The sequence below is a fragment of the Limanda limanda genome, chromosome 11 (assembly GCF_963576545.1).
Source record: "Limanda limanda chromosome 11, fLimLim1.1, whole genome shotgun sequence".
NCBI classification, from domain to species: domain Eukaryota; kingdom Metazoa; phylum Chordata; class Actinopteri; order Pleuronectiformes; family Pleuronectidae; genus Limanda; species Limanda limanda.
The window spans coordinates 25,300,807-25,324,345 of NC_083646.1; the positions used below are offsets into that span (position 1 = coordinate 25,300,807).

The 23,539-nt window shown below is 41.7% G+C and overlaps 1 protein-coding gene across 1 annotated transcript in view; it reads right to left on the reverse strand.

Moving 5' to 3' along the window:
- The window catches only part of LOC133014520 (plectin-like), a 64,105-nt gene extending 41,254 nt beyond the window's left edge, over window positions 1-22,851 (reverse strand). The window contains exon 1 of the mRNA XM_061081787.1: window positions 19,317-22,851. Within this exon, the coding sequence (XP_060937770.1) occupies window positions 19,317-22,851 (3,535 nt within the window). The remainder of the gene's footprint in view (window positions 1-19,316) is intronic.
- Between the last annotated feature and the right edge of the window lie 688 nt (window positions 22,852-23,539).

Here is a 23,539-nt window from a genome sequence, read left to right on the forward strand (position 1 = left end):
ACACAAATACATCTCCTGGTTAATCATTATTTGTTCCCAGCATTCCTCAGACATTTCTCATTAAGAATCACTGATCGACAAGAAAAAGTGGAAGAGATAGTTGTGGGAAGGGTGGCTTTAAATTCCAGACAGTGATGTATGGCCTCAACTAGTACATCACTGAATTACTGAGAAATACAGCCTCTTAATACGTTAATACATGTTTGACTGCGTTTGTGCATGTTAAGATCGACGAGTCTAATTAATCATTTGGAAGGTATATTTCCTGTGGAGAAAATGTGTGCATTTCTTTTTCTATCAATGCTATTCTGTCAAGTCAATGTTGCATCGAAGTTTGTCATGTCTGATAACAAACTTAATTGTTCTGTTAGGTCTCGTCTGTTAGACTCTTGATGATATTTTACCTGATGTGACCAGAATCGTTTATCAGCCTTACAACACATTTCCTGATTTTTGATATTTAATTAAAAAATAAAAGAACGCAGTATGCCTCACTTGAGTTCCAGAGCATTTTGCCAGGGAGGCACAGAACGTGTTTTATTATGAGGTATAATTTGAGCAGTTTTGAGGATTATTACTTTTGCTTCACTAGAAAATTCTAACCAAACACAGAAATGCAGTTCAGCAATGAAGTCACATCTAATCTACATGACAAACAGAATTTATTTTTTGGCAGTTTCATCAGCTACATTTCTGCTGAAGCATAGAGTTAGCATGAATAGAAAACAATCATGCAGCGAGTAAAATAATTTTTTCACCAGTCACCAATATATTCAAAACTAATATTAATGAGATTTTATCACCGACTGGTCATTCTAGAACAAATATGGCCAGTTGCAATATTCACGAGTGTATTAAATTAAGGAATGGTGAATTCCATTGCTTAAAAATGCAACTATTTTTTGTAAGAGGGAAATGTAGCTATTTTCTATTTTAAAAGAAACATTTTCTTGCAGCACAGGCAAGCTCTGTATCGTCCATAATGGTCCCCCATCTATCTAGTATATGTACTGTATGTCCTATGTCCTCTGCTAAATCATGCCCCTCGAGCCCCGAGGTGACTATATACGGCATGTGCCCCACCCTGTCTGACATCATTGGCATATAAAAACCCTTTTTCTTCCAAAGTCTTGAAAACCTGTATGAACATGAAGGTACTGGATGTGTCAGTGTAAATCTCTGTCGGTGTGTGAAAAGTGTGTGTGTGAGTGTGTGTGTTGACTCATTTAAGCCACGCTAGCACATTTTGAGACACACCTTTCTAGTTCCATTTAATGTCTAGGCAAGCAAAGGAATTAAGGAGTGGTGTGTGGTTAGATTAGAGGTTGATTAAAAAAGGAAAAGGAATCGTACAGATTACGAAATTTACTGTTGTAAAATACAGACGGAAACGATACATGTGATTTTGTAAAGTGAAAGGTAAATTAGAGGCTCATTTCTTAATGAAGAATTAAAAAGAATCAAACAGAGCATTTTGGTTTTTCAAGGTTATCTGAGATGCAGAGGCAACATGAGAAGGTAACTGAGAACTTGTGACGTTCGGTGGCAGTGGAACATTGACCGACACCCACAGTGCTTGAGCTGGATTCCTAAACCTCATGGGACACACGAGCAGGAAACCCAGATGGGATCCAGAAAGTGTGGAACATCTTAGTCATGAGATCTTTCCTCCAAAAAGGAGGCATATCATTAAGGTCTCAACATGCTTATTACTCTGCGCCCTCATCTGGCTTCATCCAAACCATATGGAATACTTGGGAGGAGGAAGAGTGTGGTGAAAATATGTGGAGATAGTATTTTCTTTCTAAATGAGAAGTTTGAGTCTATGATGAAAGTGACAGGATTGTTGGGTTTGTCCCTCCCACATTAATGTTGCATTATCAATGTGTGCTGTGTCTCGAATTGGATACTGTGTAGCGCATGAATTCGGACGGGATGGGATGGTCCCAAATCAAACACACCCCTTTTTCACTCAATGAAATAACAATCCTAACATGTGACATGCGCCAAAATATTACTGGCTGCTTTCTTGACTTAGAAGTGAGTTTCACTTTCGCGTGTGTGCCCATCAGACTTGGACATTACGTCACCGTCTGCTACATTGACAGATCATCTTCTCTTTCCTATAGAACTCGTCGTTGGAAATTCGTAAAACACATTGGTGCCCATGACTCTGCAACCAATATGCTGACCGTTGAGGATGAGAAGCGTGAAAAATCCTTTGGAATATTTTGAAGGCGCCTACTGGGTCGTCACTTGTCAGCATGAACGTACTCATGCAGTCAAAGATGAGGAGTGGGTCCCAGCATATGACTGTGATACAATGGACTGACTTTACAGGCTTTCATTCCGATGCAGCATTTTTTGGCACTGTTTGTCCATTTGTTAGGCCAACATTTGTTCCAAAATAATTCAACAACTTTTGGATGGATTTGCATGAAACTTGGTAGAATTATTCATTGTCCTTAGACCATGAGTTGTACTGACTTTATTCTTCCTCTAGCGCCATCATGCGGCTTTGGCTTTGAGTAAATTAATCTCAAACACTTTTGGATTAAATCACCATCAAATATGTATAAGATCTTCATCTTGCCCTTAGAATAACTAGTAATGACTATGACCATCTTCTGGTGGAAATGTGTGGGACAAAACACAAATAATAGTATTACCATTAACTTCAGTTCTACTTAGCAGTTTGATTCAAATTCTGACATGCAAAACTAAGGCAAATATTACTATACCAGGTGAACATTAACATGCTTGCTTTGTCACTGTGAGCATGTTAGCATCCTGAGGCTAGCATTTAACATTATGCATATATACTGTTTTGCAGAGCCACTAGCATGGCTGCAGGCACCTGGTTATGTTGCCAAACTCCGTTATTGTGAAAATGGTTTGGTGTTATTATCATAAACAAGTCTGTCCACTGACATCATGGGTTTGTTCTATCGCACTCCCACGTCTGTGGTCCTGAAAACCACATCCCAGTGAACAAAACTGTATCAGAAAGTTTTTCCAAACTCCTTTACATAATCTGCTCTTTCACATGGATCTGACAGAGAGTCCATTTATTTTTAACTTAATCCTTTTCTATCAATCTGGTAATCATAAACAAAAGTTACAGACAGGAAACTATATTGTGTATATGCCTCTAATGAATAGTGGCAATTGCAGTAATTTAGGGTAACAACCACCTACATTTAAGGATTAAGAGGACTCCAAAAAAAAAGACCATTAAATCAGAGGAGAAAAGAATTCTGAGAGTGTGTCATTATGGTTTTTCAAATTGCTCAACTGCAAAGCAAATACAAGGGTTTGGATAGTGGGAGGACAGAAAACACCTTTCATTGTGGAGGATAAAGAGCTGCAGAAGGGATTTGCTCTCCCAGATTAGGTAACATCTCCTCTACTACCATTTTCCTCATCCCTCTCTTCTTGACCCCCCTGGTTTGTCTTTGTCATTTGCGGTTTACCAACATATCTGGCCACCCCACCCAACAACAGAAAGGAATGTTGATAAAACTAGGAGCAGCCTAAACACACCCAAGACTATCACCTTGGTTGTTCTGTGAAGAGGATGACCGATGAGAGGGGGAGGAACAGAGGCAGTGAAAGGTAGCTGCCACCTGAATCACAGCCACACACAGAAGTGTAGTTGCTGTGTTTTGCAGAGGTATCCTCACAACAGGACTGGGTTTGGATCGGTTGGGATTTATAAAGATCAAAAGAGCTGTGACGCTCACTGCATGACTCAAACAGTCTGGTATGTGGCACCGTATTTAAAACATGTTTAAACCATTTTGTTGAATGTAACCTGGATGAAGAATTTAATAGAGAAATCATCTTAGGCTTTGTCTACACTACTGTGGATATTTTCTTCTCCATTTAAAAACTAAGATTCTGTCAACACAACCTTTACAAAATATCGATCTGTCCACAAAAGAACACTAAAACAAGTAGGCAGGGCCAGTATGTGGCGATAAAGTCTACATCAACACAATGCAAAGACGCTGTGGTCTCAAACGTATTGAGCTTGGCACCTGAGAATGCCAGTAACGTGGTGCAGTGATGCAAAATGCAGCTGTAAATTTGAACCAAACAGTGAGAAACAGGTATATAGCCATACATGCTCATTACACAAAGGAGAAGTGGGCATGAGTGAAGTAAGCTGCAACGTTATAGATTCCAAGATGCTTTGGAGGGCATTTGTAAAATCAATTTTTGGGACTTAAAACACTGTTTGTGTTTGGATGAGAGGCCCAAACAAAGAAGAAAAAGGTTGTTTTGTAAAATATCCGCATTAATGGGGACAGGCTGTTAAGCACATTACAGAACATAAAAGAATAATACAATATCAAAGGCAGCTTGTTTTTCAGTCAAGAAAATCCAATGAGTTTTTCAAAAGTTACGTTGTTATGATATAATTGTGTTTAATTATGTGAAGTGTGTTCAATAAACCAGGTATCCTGCACTGTGTTTCTAACCCTGTTCTTTAAAGGGAACGATAACAAGTAACTCTATGTGACTGTATATATTTGACGTTTGGATGCTTTTATGGTCTTTAATATCGATTATTATTTCAATGGTAATGTAACTGATTAAAAATATAGAATGTTCGAAAATTTATAAATAACCAGTCTGAATTCATGTATGAGATACACACAAGTTATAAACTCATCAGGCTGACACACAGGGGTTTCTTAGTGTCCGCTTTAATCACAGGGATGTTTGTCATAACTCTACCATGACTCACAGTCCAGTCATCATCCGCACTGATCTCCAGCCTGACAGCCGACCTCAGATGAAGTCTTCAAAATTAGACCCAACGATGGAGCTGCGAACCCAATTTAACTCAGACTCAACAAGCCTGTGGATTAGCCACAGCAGCTGAGTTTTAATATAGCTCAGTTCTGAGCTGCAGACGCCTATGTTGAAAGCCTCACATCTGGGGATTGTGGCCATTACTGATATTTCATTTGGTGAATTCCAATGTAACAGGGGCAGTGGGAGGTGAAGTAGGAGAGGAAGATGAAGTCTGAATGGCACCGAGGAGGACATTTAAAACAGCATGTGGCGCCCTCTGCAGGTAAGGGGAACAAAACACTTGCAGATCAAAGCTGAGGTAACCGACCGAAGTAAGTGTGTGCGATTGCAAAGTAGAGCAGACATTGTTCTTCATTGTGGTTCACTAAATGAGATGCCTGAATAAAGAGCAAGTCAGAAAAAGTGGTGAGTGGCAGAATTTTTAATTAACATCCTAAAAATTGCCTTTTCAAGGCTGTAAATCTAAAACGCTCAAAACCATGGCTTTGGATGTGATTAAAACTTTTCTCCTGCTTTGTTTCCTACATCCCCACAGCGACTCTCTTCTTCTACTTTTCTCAACTGCTCATGCTGTGCTGTTTTGTCTACTATGGACTGTCACTGCTTACTAGAACCCACCTCTTCGAATGTCAGCTGGGATTGGCTCCAGCCCCCCCTCCCCTGACCCTAAAAGAATAAGGGGTATAGCTAATGGAAGGTTATTTCAGCTATAGCCTAAGTATCAGGTGATTAATTAGTCATAAATCAGAGCTAAATTGTTATGGAATAAGCTGTGGACTATTCCTTGAAATATTTGTCTCCATAAGTAAGCCTGGATCACATAGTAGGTCTTTTATTTCCCTGGTGATCATTGAAGCCATTATTATGACAACTGGTTTTTCCATATGCTATCTCAGGCTCGGCAGTTTCCAAACACCCGTGTAACTGTGGAAAAAAAGGGAAGTTGAGAGACGTTTCTATGGCAGCCAACGATTACAAACACACAACCCCATGTACTGACGCATAGGCTACTGTAGCTGAGATTAACTCATGGCTGTATTTTTAGATATGGAGGTGGGGGAGTCTCTGATGACTGACCGATTTGACGTGGAAAGGAAAACACCTTCCTCCACCCACCATACTCTACGACTTCTCTCAGTGACGGCAAAGCAGTTCAATAATTTAACCAGTAGATGGGGCCAGAGCACAGCCACGCCCCACTGCCTCACAGATGAATATTATATGACTGCTTCATAAATAAAAATGTTAGGGTTGGAAAACAAAGACTTTCAAAAAAAATAATAATATAAGACAGGAGATGATAAATTATTATATTTTCATCTATAATAGCTTCATGGACATGTTATGAAATATGAACAGATCTTACAAAAGGATTTAACTGGAATATAACAATGAAAGTAAACAAAGATCTGGTCAATTGGAAACATTTTTCCTCAAACAAACCACCAACAAAACATTTTTAGTTCTAGGGACATCTGGGGATCATTACTGATATAGAAACAAGAACCATCCCATGAACATATGACATACATTAGAAAAAAATAGAGAAACCACTCTTATTGCAGTTAGTCATTTACAACTAGACAATACTACAAGGTTTGCTTTAAACAATCTAGCTTCATATATTGATCAGTCGTGACCTCTAGTCTATCAAGCTGCACGTCTTTTATTTGACATACTTGTTATTGTGTTCAGGAGTTCCCTCAGTGCCTCCTCCCATCATAACACAGGTGTGCCAAGGTACCTGTGGATGGTTGTATAACATTTACATTCCGCAAGGTCGTTGTTCACTTCTTTTACTGTGGGATTTATTGCAGCAGCAGCAGGAGCTGGAGGCGAATATCTGTTTGTCTCTTTACGTAAAAAAATGTTCGCCGCAGTCTGTAATTAAACAGGTTGTGAGACGCACAGATGTTGTAATATTGACTATATACAATCTGAGAAGTATTAAAGTACCTCAGAGGTATAATCATAAAATAGACTAAATTTGTATATGTACTTCATATCTATCTACTGAATATAAAGTTAGACACATTACATAAAAAGTGCAGTAAGTACAGAATCTTTACCATACAAATATTAATACAAAATATTGAACAAATACTCACTTTAAAAGTCATTTATTTAAAAAATGAAGGTACTGTATTCCATTAAATTAAATTATGTGAATTAAAAACAAAATTACGATTAAATAAATGAAATTAAAAAAAAATATATATGTATCAATAAGGGTGGAAAAGCAGCATGTTATGGAGTAATGCAAATCAGTATACGAAATATTATAGGATTGCAGGATTTAACCAGTCAATAAAAACTATAAAATCTAAAACTATTAACCTTTTTTTCTGTAGGCCTGACTCTGGTAGTAACAACCACGTGGTTCCACCAAGCTGAACATACCACACACCAATAAACTACTTGAACTTCATCTCCACCCACAGTCCATAGGTACGCTCTCTGCCCTCACCTGCACAACACATCTTACTGTACAGAAACAAGCTCCTTTCTCTCCGTACAAGCTCATCTCGTGCAGATATTTCCCTCAATGCAGCCATTACATTTCTGCTGGAGACGTGCACAACAAGATCCCCCCGTAGTAGCCGTGCTTTTCAGACACACAGTGCCATCTGGTGTAGGGAGACTCAAAGAGAAACGGCAGCCACTTTATGACAGGTGAAAGTTGCCCTGCCCCAATCACTTATGGACAAAACACAAGATAACAGACTGGTAATTCAACATTATTGTCACGTCAACTTTGCCTGTTGTTTGTCATTGCATTTTTTTTGTCAATAGTGTCATGTTGCATTTTATTAGATCTATAAAAAAAACAACATTTGGCTCATTGACTTCTAACTATTTTCTCGAGTTACTTTTTTAATGATTTGTTTTCCTCTCAGGTCAAGGAAACTGCCCCGCCCTTAAGTCCCCTATTTATCAGAGTCTGGCATTTGTCCGGACTCAGTGTCATTATTTTAGTTTATGTACACACAAGCTGTTTGCTGTGTGCAGATTTTGCTTTCTGAAGATCTACAAACGTCATATACTCAGCAGCTGCGTCACTTGTTTGAACAGTAAAAAACGACAAACAACAAACCATTGCAGCGAACCAAGAAGTTCACTCCAGCACACACCCACACACACCCACACACACCCACTGTCGACAGACAGCGGTAGGGTGTGACAGTTTAGTGCAGGGTAGAGCTGAGCTGTTCCCAGGTCACATTTAAAAGGGAAAGTGACCTGAATAGGCTGAGTTCTCTTCTTAGAGGACAACGACCTCTAAAATCTGGACTGAACAGGAAGCTATCTGATGTCCCACATGCTGCACTGGTCACAATCACTCACACAGCAGCATCTTTCATTTACCTGCTTGCAGTCTTTTAATAAAAAATGTTTTTAACCACGGGTAGAGAAAATGGTTAGTTGTAACAAGTTGAACATTTTTATAATTTCAAAATTATAAAAACTGTTAAAAACTGTGAGGAAAAAATTACTAATGGTAGTCTTGCAGTGGAAGGACATACCTTATTACTGGTGTGTGGCTTGAAAAAAACAATGTTTGTCTTTTTTATCCTTTAATCTTTAATTAAAATATTGTTTTTTAATTTCCAACCATTTCATTTCAAACTTTTTGTCAGGTCTATTATTAAATAAACAACAGTGCCTCTGAGCAAAGTGACAAAACCAACCAACAACCACTTCTACATCACATATCATTTAATAATTTCATTCATTCATCCATTAAGAAGTTGCATTGTTTCATAAATTCAATATAAGGTGTAAAAACTGTTCACTGTTGGGATTGTGTTACGTTTCTACAGTCAGGCAAGTTGCTTATTTACTGGTGTGGTGCCAAACTTAACTAAGCTTAGCTGCTAGCTCCAGATTAATTATCATCGTAGTTAGTTGGGATATTTGTTTCCATGACAACAATAACTGCGCAGAGGTGACAGATGTGACCTCTAGAGACGAGAAGCTTGACTCAGTCTGAAAAAACTATCAGATAATAAATTACCCAAGAAACATGTATATGGGTTCGTATTTGATTATGAACAGATGTTTTCTATAGTACACAAACTCTATATAACTCTATACAAAGGCCCCAGTTATAAACTGACGCTGACATCAGCATCTTTAGGTAAACTTTTGATGTCACTGTTTACTCGATGAACTACTGATTGCTGATAAATCGATAATGGGGGTCATGAGGGGTTTGCATACACTCCGTTTCCATGGTTACATTCCTGCTCATATATATGAATCAGGTCTAGAAGATTCTGTATCTGCTGCATGTGGGTTGTTCTCACTCACTGGAGTTTGTTCCCTATTCCCACAGAACAGAAGAGCTGTGTCCAAAAGTCTTGTTGAGCTCCTCTGAGGCGGGAGTTCATTGTTTGTACTATGACTCATGCCTACTGCTGCACCAGTGGCAGTCTCACTGGTGCAGGCAATTGAGGCTGCGTACATACACTCATGGAAAAAAGACACACACACACACCCTGTGTACTGTGTATAGTAAGTGGAAGCTGGGTTTCTGGGATTCTGGCTGTGGCCGTTTCCAGGAAGTTTGCTGGCTTTTCCACAAACCAGTCCAAAGCCGCAGCCAGAAACCCAACCACCGCTGCCCACACAGCTCCGTGAGGGCCTGACATCCATCTCTAAAGGAGCCCTATGCTTGGCAGCATGTATGATTAAATTACACCCGTGGCCTTAGCATGTCAAACAGGATGTTGTGCTTTACCAGCGCTGTAAAAAATGACTTTGCAAATTCACAGCTCTCAGCTGGTGTGAGAGCTTTATTTAGCCAAAAGAGACACATGTTGCCTGTACCTCAGAATAACAGCGAGGAAAATTCTTCACCAACGAATTAAGCCCAGCAAAATTTTACTTCCCATTTAAAGCCTATAGGAAAAACCCAGTGCTTTATAACATTTAACAGGAATTCTTAGTCTGATTAGCTGTTGCTGTGACGACTGCAGTGGGACTTTGAAAATCTGCAACACTATATCACGCTCGGCCCCTGGATTGTTGACATGCCATCGTTCACAGTCTGAGAAAGGGAAAACAAACACAGATGTAAGGTCAAAGTTCAGAGGGAGAATGCCGACTGATGGGCCTCGTGTGTGACACTCAGTATTTACAGTCCGACTTGGCCATGCCCTCTTTCCTCATGACCTTTCAGGCGACCTCATTTCCACAGGGTCGGGAGAGAATGTTAACTTCCATGTTACCACCAGTCTCAATCTGAGCTCAAAGTGCTCGGACGCAGAAGAAATCCTAGGGGTCCAGTGTCCAGTGTTCTCAGTGCTGTAATAGGTGATAGCGCAAGCTGAGGACTTAGTGATTGCATAGAGGACAGAGCTGTCATCATGCAGAATGGACGCCAATGGTCAAGGGGACAGTTAAGACCAGAAATCCCCCATGAAGAGCACAGAGTAGCACGGACGCCAGCTGCCGCCCCTTTAACTCGACAGCATCTCGGAAAATAAAACATGAGCAGACGAATCATTACGACGTCAGTGTTGCGTAAACATCAACTGAGGAGCTGTTACAGCAGTCAGATATCAGTCTTTAGACGACAGAGTCACATGACTTATGACTTTATCAAAATAAGCACATTTTAACATTTTAAGATAAAGGATATTGTACAAAGAACAATGTCCCTTACTTTAAAACTGATTTCAGCCAACTCGAAACACATCCACAAGTATCTCTATTTTTGGCGGGTACTGATTTCAGGGTTTCTGGATGTTTCAACGAGTTACACTTAAGACCATAATGAGTTAGATTTAAGAGTATAACAGGTAGGAAGGAGCCCCCATAATTGAAGATAGGATTAAGTATCCAATAGATTATAACCCTCTACTCCACGTTCTCTTAAACTAGAGGCAGAGACAGTAGGTATAGCATCACAGCCAAGCCAAGCGAAACCTGGGTTTTTGTAGATTTATTACAGCATACTTATATCTGAATTGTTGAGAAAGAACTACAACATATGGATACATTACAAACTACACAAGCACAACTAAAGTACCGTAAAAGGAACGTTAATATAATTACGACCTACCTAAACATAACTAAACCTAAAACATAATATATATCACATTTTTATTTACTTAGTAGATACAAAGTTTTGCCTTTGTCTGCATCATTTTCAAACTAATGTCTTGAACTGAGTTTCACCTGAACTTAAATATTATCTAAAGGCTTGTTTCCTAGTCCTTTTTACCAGTCACCTATCTCTCAGACACTATCTTAGATTAGATTACATGATGTGGAAACTTTCCCCAGAGATATTACTGATACAATGACCAAGGGCATCGAATGGAAAAACAATACCAGTCAGTAGATCATCTAGATCAGGACAATGAATCTTTGTATAAAATATGAAAATCCATGTAATAGTCATTAAGATATTTCACATAGTTCAGCCAAAGATGGCGGTGTGCCTGACAAAGAGCGTTTGCGGCTTTTATCACCGGGTGACAGACTTGGATCAGACGGCTTATTGTTTATCTGCAGTATTAGAGGACACATTCTGCCCGGAGTTGTACGCATACAGATTTAGTATTTCTTCAGGGTAATTCCTGGATAAAGTCTTGTGTTGCCAATGAACACACATTTATGTCCTTTGTTCTGGTTCAAAAGGCTGGCAGACAGTGTTGAGGACTAGGAGTGCCTCCTCCGACCTGGCAGGTGTTATATGTATCGCGCACACACTCAAGCACAGACACAAACACACACACCCACACAGGTCTTTGATCTATAACCACAATGACTAGATACGTTTGGGAGGGACCTTACAAAGACATTGTTGCAATCGCATCAGCCACTCTGCAGTGCAACAATAGAAAATGAGCTATGTCGAGGTGGGTGGAGCCTGTGCTGGTTTCGTGTCTGTGCACCAAGGCCTTCACACGCTGTCAGAGGAATCAGAAGTTAATCCTTTTGAAACTTCAAGTAATAACAGTTTCTTCATATCTGCGGGTGGCAACATGGCAGCATGACACTGGAATTGCCCAAGTGGCCCCTGCTAGCAGTCACTGTCTTCAACGACTGACAGCTTCCACGGTTACACATAAACGTGACTAATGCAGAGGGTAAACATGCCAGACGGGAAGTTCATATGGATTAGTAATATGACCGGGGATGAACAGTGTCAAGAATAATTCTCACACATGATACACAAGATAAACAGACATTCAGTTTGCAATCCTTCCCTTTGTAGCAGTATCATCACCCAAATCAGCATTAAGACGGGCAGAGGAAGAGCTAAAGCGAACATGCTACAGCTCTTTTGTGACTTCACAAACATGTTACTCTTTATTGCTTATTTAAACTTTTAGCCAAATATCTTTGGAGCAGTTCTCTAACCTTACCTCTTGGGTTTTCTCAAGCACCAAAATATAATCAGGGAGACTAAGTGCCCCAAAACCACCAGGGCGGGGAGAGTGGGTCCGTGGGGCCTCACAAGCATTTGTTGTGACAAAGAAATATAAGTTATAGGAGATGAGAGGGATTGAGTGTGGTCTGCTGTGACAGGTGGGCCTTAACTCAGAGGGGTGGGGGGTGAATGGGGGAGTGGGGCGGCATGGGCGTGTATGGCAGCAGGGACATTTAAAAAAAATGTACTCTCCCTGCTGTTTTCCTGACCCTGGAGCTATGACTGAACGTCTTCCTCTGACCTGTTCAGCTGTTTTCAGACCTTAATGACACGGACACTAATGTACTGAGAAGAGCACGGGAGTGTTTACCTAGCTTTGTAGTCCCATCTGAAGAAGGTTGCATATTAGAAAATATGTTGATTTTCTTAAAAGACACAAAACTAGAGAACAAAAGAATATCTTCTAAATCTCCTAATCCAAATTCAACTGTTGCCAGTGATTTGGCAGGATGAAATATAACTACATAAAGCTGCTAATCTGATGGAACAATCTTATTTAAATAGCCACATTGTTATCAGACATGAGGCTTGCTAACTGCATCCTTGGTAGAATAAGGCAAAACCCAATAAAGACATTAATGTCCCTTTGTCAGTCCAGCTCATTGTTTCATCCAGTTCATCCAGAGTGGAAAGACTTTGCAATTACAATGCCTCAAAAAAAATACAGAATATTTTGATTTTATCATATAAAAAAGAACTTTCAACAATCTGATGGCACAGCAATTAAAAATGTAATAAAAAACACTAACTTTAAAAAACCCTGTCTAAATTTTCGAACACTATTACATTGATACTGTACAGAAGAATGGTTGATGGTTCCTACTTTTACAGCTGAAAACTGAAGTAACTCACACAGAGACATACTGGTATTTCTGTCACACGCATGTAAACCACAGGTTTGAAGTTAATGCGCTGTTTACAGGTTGCCCCTACTTGTTGACAACCATCCGATGGCAGGAAATACACCTCCTAAAGGTGACGGGAAGAGGGGGTGGTCATGGTGTTAGGGGGGGTTGACATTGCCCCCACTGCGCTGGCCCATTTCTAACCACAATTCCACATATCTTTGGATATAGGAAAATAAATGAGGCAGCCAACCGAGTCCGTCACATTGTGGACAGGGTTAAATATGGAATACAATCTGTACTGCAGTGGGTGAAGGTTGACATTTGTTAAATGTGAACGTGTGTGTGTGGTTGTTATGTTTAGTGTGAGTATGTGCACAGACTGGGAACACAACGGGACTTCACGCGTTTGCCAAGAACTCAGCCAGCAGCCTGACAGACACGGTTAGACTCAGACAGACACACCACAGCAACCCCACCCTGCAGACCTACCAGGTATTATCTTCATCAAGAGACAGGGAGGAAGAGGAGGACGAGGATTAAGAAGAAGAAGAGGAGGAAGAAGAGAGCTGGACAGAGGGGGAATGAAGAGAAGGACAGGAGAGGCTCCTGTGTGTTTGCTCGGAACTGTTGCGTTTCTCCCTTGTGTTGGATTTTGACAGCCCTGCGCCTGCTGCTTGGATCCGTCAGTCTGCTTCTCCCGTGGCAAACAGGAGGAGGGACAACAAGTCAAGCCTGCATGGGAAGGGGGCAGGGGCGAGGGGCTCACAGGGCAGAGAGGAGTGGGTGGGCCGGGGGGAGTTGTGTGTGTGTGGGGGGCGCTGTAGCTGACTGAGGGCTATTAATATCCACCAGAGCCAGATGATCACACAGTGTCACAGTTAGAAACTGATGGTAGTGCTGTGGCGGGACACTTGGCCACGCTCATCCCTTAGAGACACCCCCCTCGACACACACAAGCAGACCCCCCCCCTCTCTCTCTCTCCCTCCCTCTTCCCCCCACCTCTCTCTCTCTCTCTCTCGCTCGCTCTCTCTCTCTTTCTTTTATGATGCTGCTGGCAGGGCTATTCTGTGATATTGTGCCACATCTCTCAGCCAGAAAAAAGAACGATCTCAAGTGTCTGAGTACTCTGGGCTTCACCATGATCAACATATGCTACATTCATCATTGGGACATAATATTGTCAGCACTCATAATAGTAGACTGATCACTACTATAGCACAAGAAGTATGGTTTTCTAAAATGATTATAAAACATATGTGACACAATCGGAGAAAACACAAATTTACAATTTAAATTGGTAACTTTCTATTTAAAATGTTTAACTCATGTTGCCTCTAATTTCTGCTCTTCCAGAAAAGTCATATGACACATCAACTATAATAAGATCGGAACTTAGGGTCTGATGTTTAAACTTTAAATAAGATGGATTAAACTGGATGTACTCATGGGTATTAATGGGAAAAACCACAGGTGGTAACATTAAGTGGACAGCAATAGCAACAAGGTGAGAAAATAGGGAAACTGAGTGGAATATTTACTAAAATCTGATTGCCTCGCACTAAATGTCCATCAGCATTTTCAACGTTAGTGATGGACAGATTGAGAGCATGACCGCAGCTTCCAGTGCTCATCCCCTGTTGCTTTTGGGATCAACGCAAAGCACAACAGTCTCTAAATATAGCGACTTCAAATATAAGCATATGGCTTGGTCAATTGTAGTGCTGACAACTGGCTCTGTTTCTCCGTAATGCTAAAAGCCATTCCACTGAGTGTCTGGAGAGCAGAGCAGGGGATCGTCTTCTCTCATGAAACTTGGACAGTATAGATGGATGGGATGTGCAGAGATGAAGGCATCTATACCCAGAAACCATGGAGGAGGATTTACAGAGAATCGCATGGAATACCTCCATGTACATCCTCATGTGCATCCATTAACTCCTTTGCCCCACAGGCGCCCCATGAACATATCATTCATGTTAAGACACACAGCCGAAAGGTATTCTAAGCTTGTGCCCAGAGGGAAATACCTCTTGTCTCAATCTAGACCCTTAAAGTGCAGTAACAAATTTTGTTCACACTTCTCTAATAACTAATCTTGAATAAGCAGGTGGGGAAGTGTCGCTTGAGAAAATACAGCATAAATAGGGTCAAATCTCAAAGGTCAATTACTTTAATTAACTGAGAAATAAGGATAAATGGACCCTACAGAATACTGAACATGTGGAGGCTTAATCTTGAAAAAAACTCAACAATTTCTCTAATGTTGAAGTCATGTTAGTCATGGTCTGTAATAAGGCTCAACGTGTACCATGGGAAATGACTAACGTCATAACCATCTTGGCGAAACTCAATATCTTCCACATGGGATCAATGACTCAGTTTCCAGGGTTTGGCCTGAGGTTCCTTTAATTTAACAGTAGTCTTTTATTTCTGAAAGAAATATGTATTACAATTTGATTTTGTAATGTTTCCCCTGCCCTCTCTCTCTGAAATAGTTCCTATTCATGAGCACTTTTCTCTGCTCCTGTTCAAACCTTGTAAACATATCTACTGTTGCTGGACAAACGTCCTGTGCTTCGGGTTAAGTCCGTCTCAGGCTGCTGCGTTGCACCTTTACTTCTGCTCTCACCTTTCTGCTCTTGCTCTTGGATTTTTGTGAAATTACCCGGTCAAAAATTCCCTAGCCTACGGGTTGCCACACATGACGTTGACAAATGAAATGGCCACTGTCTCACTACCACTGCCATGTTCACTTTACCATGTTCAATGAGTCACTCTCAAGCATGGATTGTATTTTCATCAAATGGTCCTTTTACTTCACATTTATTTATATTTGAACTGAAGCATTAATATATAGAGATGTTTATTTCTATTTTATAGCATATTTAGTAACACCTCCACAACTAACAAGGTAGCACAATTGTCAAAGAATAGAATAGAATAGATAGTTGAATAGATAGTGAGGTTTGACCACGTAATTTCTATGTTTTGCGTGCTATCTATACAGGTTCTGTGGAACAGTACGCAAGACATTCTGATACATTTCATGTTACTTTAGAAATCATATGGGGCTGTGGGTTCATGTCTTATCTAATATAAATATCCAGTATTCTCCCAGTAACATTAGCTGAGCTTGGAATAAATTGGTGTAACATTTGACACAACACAAGAATTTCAGACCGTTTCGTACCCATGTAAATATTCCCACCATCACCCATTCCTTTTTTTCTTTTATAGCGTGTCATAGTTGACAGAAGGTAACTTTGTTTCCTGCCCATAATGGAAGGTTTAAGTAAAGCAAATGCTCCCACAGTGAGGCAGGGACAATTTTGTAGGTCAACGTCATAAGTGGAATATCGGTTGGGGAGTGTTGCTGCGACAGACCTCCAGCCTCTGCTAATAATGTTGCTATTACCTGCCATTATATTTTATATTAATATTGTCCTCACCAACACGCCAGTTACAACTGGCAACTAAATGTTGGAAGATCACACTCAAATGGCTTAAGGGAGAGGATTTTGTTTTGGTTGCTCATTACACTGTGTCATCACAGTGCACATTACAGTATTATTAGTTTCACCCTGGCCACGGAGATTTTCACATTAACGGCTTTGACCGATATCATAGAGGTGATGTCTCTATCAAGTTTCATTCTCACTTTTTCTGTATTTTAAGCACTGACTCTTGTATCAACTGCCTCCCATTGTCACGAGTGTACATCAGCTGCCAACTCTCCACATAATCAGACCGAATGACTTTGAGTGTCCATTATGTTCCCCATTCCTTTTTTTCCTCTACTCAAAAAGGTCAGGCTCATAACTCACGCCCCAGTGAGTCACAACATCAAAATGATGTGCCACCATAATGAAAGGCACAGAGCTGCAGCAACTGTAGCTGCTCATTTATCCAATCATGCAAGAATGCATGGGCATTATTTCAGAGATCAAAACGTGGAGGACCTCAGTGGCATGTCTGGGAGTATAACTGGCCCTTGTGCCATGTGTGGTCAGCTTTAAAACTGCCTTTCAACCAGCTTCTACAAAACTGCACAATATATGCAACACCCTCCATTCAATACAAAATCAAAAGTGCTCCATGAAATAGTTAAGTATTCCCTTGAAATCGAAACCAGCTCAAAGAGCCCTTGTTTTGAAAGCAACACCTTTGTTGCAGAAGTCGGTTTTTAAATACTTTCCATCTTGCTGGTTTCCACATCACGGATGCAAAGCAATAAAAAAACAGCTCAGTAGTAGATATACTTGACTGCAGTTATAACTCAAGGGTGTAACTGATTCTGCTGACAGCTGTTTCATTTGCTGCATACCAAGAATACCACAGTCAGTAAGATAACAGCACTAACACACAATGTCAGTAAATCAGACAGATCTATCTAACACTACTGATCCAATCTCAGGTAAAATGAAGGAGTACGGTTTTGGCAGCATTGCGCAAATCGACTAATGCAAAGATTGACACCGAGAAAGAAAACAAGCTCTGTCTATTATATCCTGTGAAATATGTATTTCTTTGAGTTTTATCCAAACACCTCTGCAGTTGTAGCATTTGGCCTATGAGTCAGCAGACAGTAGTGGTCAATGGACAGCAGATGTCAGCAGTGGGTCAGCAAACACTGTGGTGCCCTGATGGCACTGCTGTATCCATATCTGTTAAGTTGAAAAGCACATGTGGTTTACCATATGTATGAGTCATATCACGCTCATGTGACTGTAAAAATGGGACGATGAGCACCACAGACTGAAAAAAGGATCAAGGCTGCTAATTGAATCCAGATCTCCTGTCACGTGAGGATCCAAACAAACACACCCATAGAGTTGTGAGCAAGCTATTCCAGCTTCCTGACTCTTTGTCCGTTGCTCACACCCACAGCAGGCAACGCCCATGTGAAGTGCTTAGACACCCTCTCTCTCAGGGATACATAAGTAATCACAGCAGCCAAAACATCTTACTTTACTTATGAGCATTGTGAAATATTAGACATCATGCAAAATTAAGTCACATGAAAATACCTCATTATCATGATTCAATATGAGCAAATGCCAGTTTCACTTCAGCAGAACCGACCACATGCATCACATGGTCTCTTCCTTTGTACTTTCGGCAACTGTTATTTCCAAAATTCAAAGGAAGAAGACTGCACTGCATACAGTTCTGTTCTCACATTGCTCACATAACTCCCAAATCCCACGCATACCATAACGGTACGCATGCTTATCTCACATATAAGACAGGCTGAAAAGGAGAACTAAGGAAACAACGAGAGAACACAAACTGATGCCAAGAACACAGTATTACTGGAGCAAAGAGGAGAAATGCTCCCAAATGAACCACACCTCCCTCTCTCAGTCAGTCCGTCAGTCAGGCTTTTACTTTCACACAAGTATCTCTACAGGGAACAGGCGAGGCTGAATTTGAGAAAACAGCCCCACCTTTTTGGACTGCAGGTCTTAATAATCTCATTTGGCAAACTCAGAGTGTGCATAGCTCAATTTATCATCCAACAAAACAGCAATTCCCCACCCAAAAATGTTGGATTTAGGGGTTTTGATACTTAATAGGAGATAGAACTGCCATTGATGCATGTACATTGTGGGGATATTTGGAGTTGAGGTTTTAAATCGTAATTATTTTTGATGTATAGTTTTATATATATCTATTTTCTTTTTTTGTAAAACGTTCACCTGTAACTATCTGTGGAGGAGGAATCCATGTCACAATGGCTGGGTGAAATCTGACAGTGTCTCAAATACACAGTGGGGTGTGCTATGGCACTGTTACTGATACTTCATCTATTTTAACACACAGATAATTAGATCACAGCGACATGTCAAAGGACTCTTCTCACCATCCCACTAAGATTTTCCCTAAAGAGAAACTGCCTCTAGTCTCCTTCACAAAATAGAAACTGGGAGCTGTAACATGCAACTTTGAGCCATAAACTGTAATCAAAACACCCAAAATAATACAAGTCAGACATAATTACAATGTGGGTGTGTTCTTTGGAGTATTAAATATTTTAAATACATATGACAATGTACGGCATGCATCACAAGAGCCATACCTAAGACCTCCCACACAACCAAGAAAGGTGGGGACCTAGGTGCAGGACCAATTACATCACATGTACAGAGAGTGTAGGACATCGCAGGAAGTAGGTAAACTGGCATGCACTCAATCTTACCTTCAATGAAGTTAGGCCAACTCTTCTCTTCTGGGTCATCCAGTGAGTGGTCCCACTCTACCTCAGGTGAGGCTCCTTGCACCCTGGCCTCTGCTGCCCCCGACAGTAGTGCCCGCTCTATGGCAAGTGCTTCCAAAACATCCAAGTCCAGTTCCTCTCCTTGTGCCTCAGGTTGCTCAGCTTGCTCCGGTTGCTCAGGATGCACAGGTGGAGGTGACTGATCCCCAGTTGCTTGAGGATTGACAACCTTCTTAACCTCAACCCACTCCTCAACTACTACAATTTTCTTCCTCATGGCGGCCTCGTCTGTGTCAGGGCTAACAGACTCACAGGTGACACCCAGGTGAAGTTGGTCAGGCTTAGCAACTGCGGGAGTGGCAGTGGCAGAGGGTGTGTCCTCCTTCAGGTCCCTCTTCTTCTCTTCCTTCTGCTTTAAGGCCTCAGAAACAGAGAGCCTTTTCTCTGTGCTGCGCTCTGCTGTCTGAGTGGCCAAATGTTGTGCAACTCTGGGAGGCTCCTCTTGCTTGACTAGGGGGCTGGCCTGTGCCTGAGCTACAGCTGCCTCTGCTGGCGCTGCTGACGCTAACACTCCGGCTGCGGGTGCTTCCCTCGCAGTGGAGGATGTTTTTGGTTTTGGAACCTCCCGCTTGATTTTTTCTGCAAAGAGCAGTGTTGGCTCCACCTCCCCTTTGTCTGCTGGGGCCTCAGAGAGCACAGCTGCTGCCTGTCCGACTTCCTCACTGCACATTCTTTTAGGAGTCATCTTTGTAGAAACATTAGGGTCTGTCAGTGCAGAGGCCATGACAGGGCTGTCTTTAACTGTGGCCTTGGGCAATGATGTAATGCCAGTGGAGGGTAATTCCTCTGCTTCAGGCAAAAATACAGGCTTTGTGTTTATAGTCGTTGCCTCTGGTGTCTTAGCCTGCTTTTTCCCTTTCCCTTTCTTCTTACCTTTTGAAGATTCCTCTGCAGCTTTCTCTGTGCTTAGCGGCTTAGTCTCCGCTATGGGTCTTTGAGATTCTGACTGCAGTGCAGAGCTTTTCTTTTCAGATCTGGACATTTCTTGTATAAACTCCACGTTGGTTATTTTCTCTACAGTCTCCGTTTCACCTTTGTTGACAGGCATTTCCTCAGATTTATCTGGCTCCGTGTGCAGCAACTTACTATTTAACTCGCCTTTAGAGAGTAATGGTCCCTGTGTGATCTTGGTGACAGTGCTTCCTGCAACCTTTTCCTTCACTTGGGCTTCACCTGGAAGCTCCACTGGGGGCACTGTGGGGATATGGCCAATAGGTAGTGATGCTTCAGAAATAGTCTCAGTTAGTTTCGGGACTTCCTCCTTTGGTTTCCCATCAGCTTTTGTCGGGGTGTCTTTTGTTTGCTCCCTCTCCACATACATTTTAACCTCAGCCTCATTTTTCTCTACAGGTGATGCCTCCTTAGTCTGAACACCATCACAAACATTTCCTAAAGTAATCATTGGGGATTGTGGTGGATGGGGGGTACTTTCTGCCGGCTCTAGCAGGGCCTTGTCTTTAGAATTTTTTTCCTTTTCCTCAAAGTTGACAATCTTAGAGATCTCACCTGGAGATTTCTTCTTCTTTCTCTTTGATTTGGAACTTCCTTCACCCACTTGTTTGGTTTCCTTAACTACACCTGTGGCATCAACATTTTGACTGAACTTGGAGTCCTTTTGTGCTAATGTAGGATCCTGTAATGATACTTTAGAGACCTCGGTTTTCTCCTCTTTTTCAACACCCTCTGTCACTGTAGCTTCCCTCTTGACTGGTTGTACATCTTCAGCATTGGACAAAGGCGCTGAGAGAGTTGTTTTACTAACGGTAGTTGTAACCTCAAGTATCGAGGTTATTGTGGTTGTTTTTAGGGGCACTACATCAGTCTCAAGCTTTGCTGAGAGATTGACTGTGGTTAGGGGAGCATCAATGGGCTCCTGGGTCACAATTAATTTGGAGATCTCCTTTGGTGCATCAGTGGACAATACTGGCTTGCTGGTGGTAAGGTCAGGAGGCGGTTCGCTTGTCTCTAAAGAAACGGTTACGCAGGAGGTTTTCTTGGCCTTCTCATGATCGATCTTCAGCGTCTTCAGCTCTGCAGGTTTAATTGATTCCTCCTTCACATTTGCTTTCTGGGCCTTTTCTTTGTTTACATCTTTATTAGCAGGTTTTGTGATGACAGAGGTGATGGTGGTAGTGGCAGTAAGAGATTTGATGGTTTCCTGAGCAGATGCCTTTGTGGTAGCTGTCTGGGGCTTCACTTTATCAGTTGAAGTTTCTATTGTAGTCTTCACCTCTGCAGATTTAACTTGATGCACAATCACCTTTTCGGGCTTCTCATCTTTTACACCTTTATTAGAAGGTTTTGTACTGACAGGAGCAACAGTGCAAGTGTCAGTAAGAAGATTGGAGGTTTCTTGAACAACAGCCACTGTGATAACTTCTTGGGGCTTTTCAGATGCCACTTCAGCCTTAACCTCTGCAGGTTTAATTGTATCCACAATAAACGTATTAATCCTCTCTTCTTTGACCTCTGCATCAGGACGTGCTCCAGTGGATGAATGGCTTGGGATCATTTCGTTAGACTTCATGGGAGTTTTCTCACCAGAGATCTTTGTTTTCTCCTTATTTGTTTTGGGAGTTAAGGTTTCAGATGGAATCTTTGATGTTGCACCACCTGCACCCTCAGCGACAGCAGACACACTTAATGGTAGTGCTGCTTTTGAGGACACTGATGTCAGAGTGGTCTGTGATACATCGTGTTTCCAAGCTGCTTTCTGAACAGGAACAGAACTTGGGGCTTTCTCCTTTTGGACCCCAAAAGCTCTTTTCTCCTGTAATGTTGTAGTTGGCCTCTCACTCCTCACATCAGGCTGCTGATGGGAGACTCTTTTCACCCTACTCTCCTCCACCATTACAGCTTCACCTCTAAAGCTGCCCCCTTTCCTGAACAGAGGCTGGTCTTCCCCTTCCAATGATGCTGTTGGTCTGACTGATTCTGCAGCCAGTGGACGACCCCTGAACCTGGGGGTCCTATCAGAGTAGCTTTCTCTCTCCCCAGGGCCCATCATCCTATGGCGGTAACCTTGACGCTCAGCCAGTGCATCTTGGCTCTCTGCTTCACCCCTTCGTCCCGGCTTGGGAACATAAGACGTGGGGCCTTCTACAGTCTGGACCCCTGCAGCCCGTTGAGCAAAGGATAGAGTGGTGGTTGGCTTCCTCACCCTCTGCAGGGACATCGGAACAATCTCAGCGGGCAGGCGGAGGTAGTCACGCAGGTAAACAATTCCCTCATTAGACAGGTACCAGTAGAAATGTCTCCATGCAAATGTCTCATTCACGTAGCCCCTGGACTTAAGAGACACCATTGCACGGATAACTTGTAGGTTGCTCACACTTTGTACATCAGGATGCTTGATCTGAGGCCTTTTATCCTTCTTGGCCACCATGACACCATCTCGAAAGAGGACCTCATAGATAGCCCTGAGGTCCCGCAGGGGCATCAGCATTCCAGCAACCATTGTGCTTTGTGTCAGAAAACTCTCTCAAAGTAAAATGAATATGCACAGCAAGGAAATAAAAGGGACGTGTTAATGTCACACGTCCCTAAAGAATCCACTGGCAAAACCGGCTGTCACGTGTTTCTCAATTCAATAAAAAAATAATTAAAGAACAAATCCTTGCAATCTTTTTTTCCTTACTTTCTTTTCCTCGTGTTTTCTCCTTCGGTTGTCTTGGAAGAAAACAAATATTCCTCTTTGAAATCTGGCTGAAACAAAGTCAGAAGTGTACTGTCCCCATTACATTCAGCGTAGCTGAGAATGAACAGTCTCCGTTCTGCCGAGATGGCAATGACAGAATGGAAGAGAGGCAGTGTGTGTGAGAGAGTGCGCGCGCGAGAGAGAGAGAGGCACACTTCTCACTCCAGCTCCTCCTACTTTCTCTCTCTATTTCTTAGGAAAAAGTGGCATGGAAAATGGTTCTCACTAAAGTAAATAGTGCAGCAGGAAGTAGGACGAAATGAAAAAAGAAATGTCTGAAATAATTTGATAAAAATAAAAAGAGTACGATCCAGTGACTAAGCGACGCTATTAAAGTGTGTGAGAGCACATGTTCTGTAGCTCTGTGACTTTTTCAGAGACGCCCACCCACACACCTCCGATATACTATACACACACACCTCTAAACACACACAACACGACTGTCTGA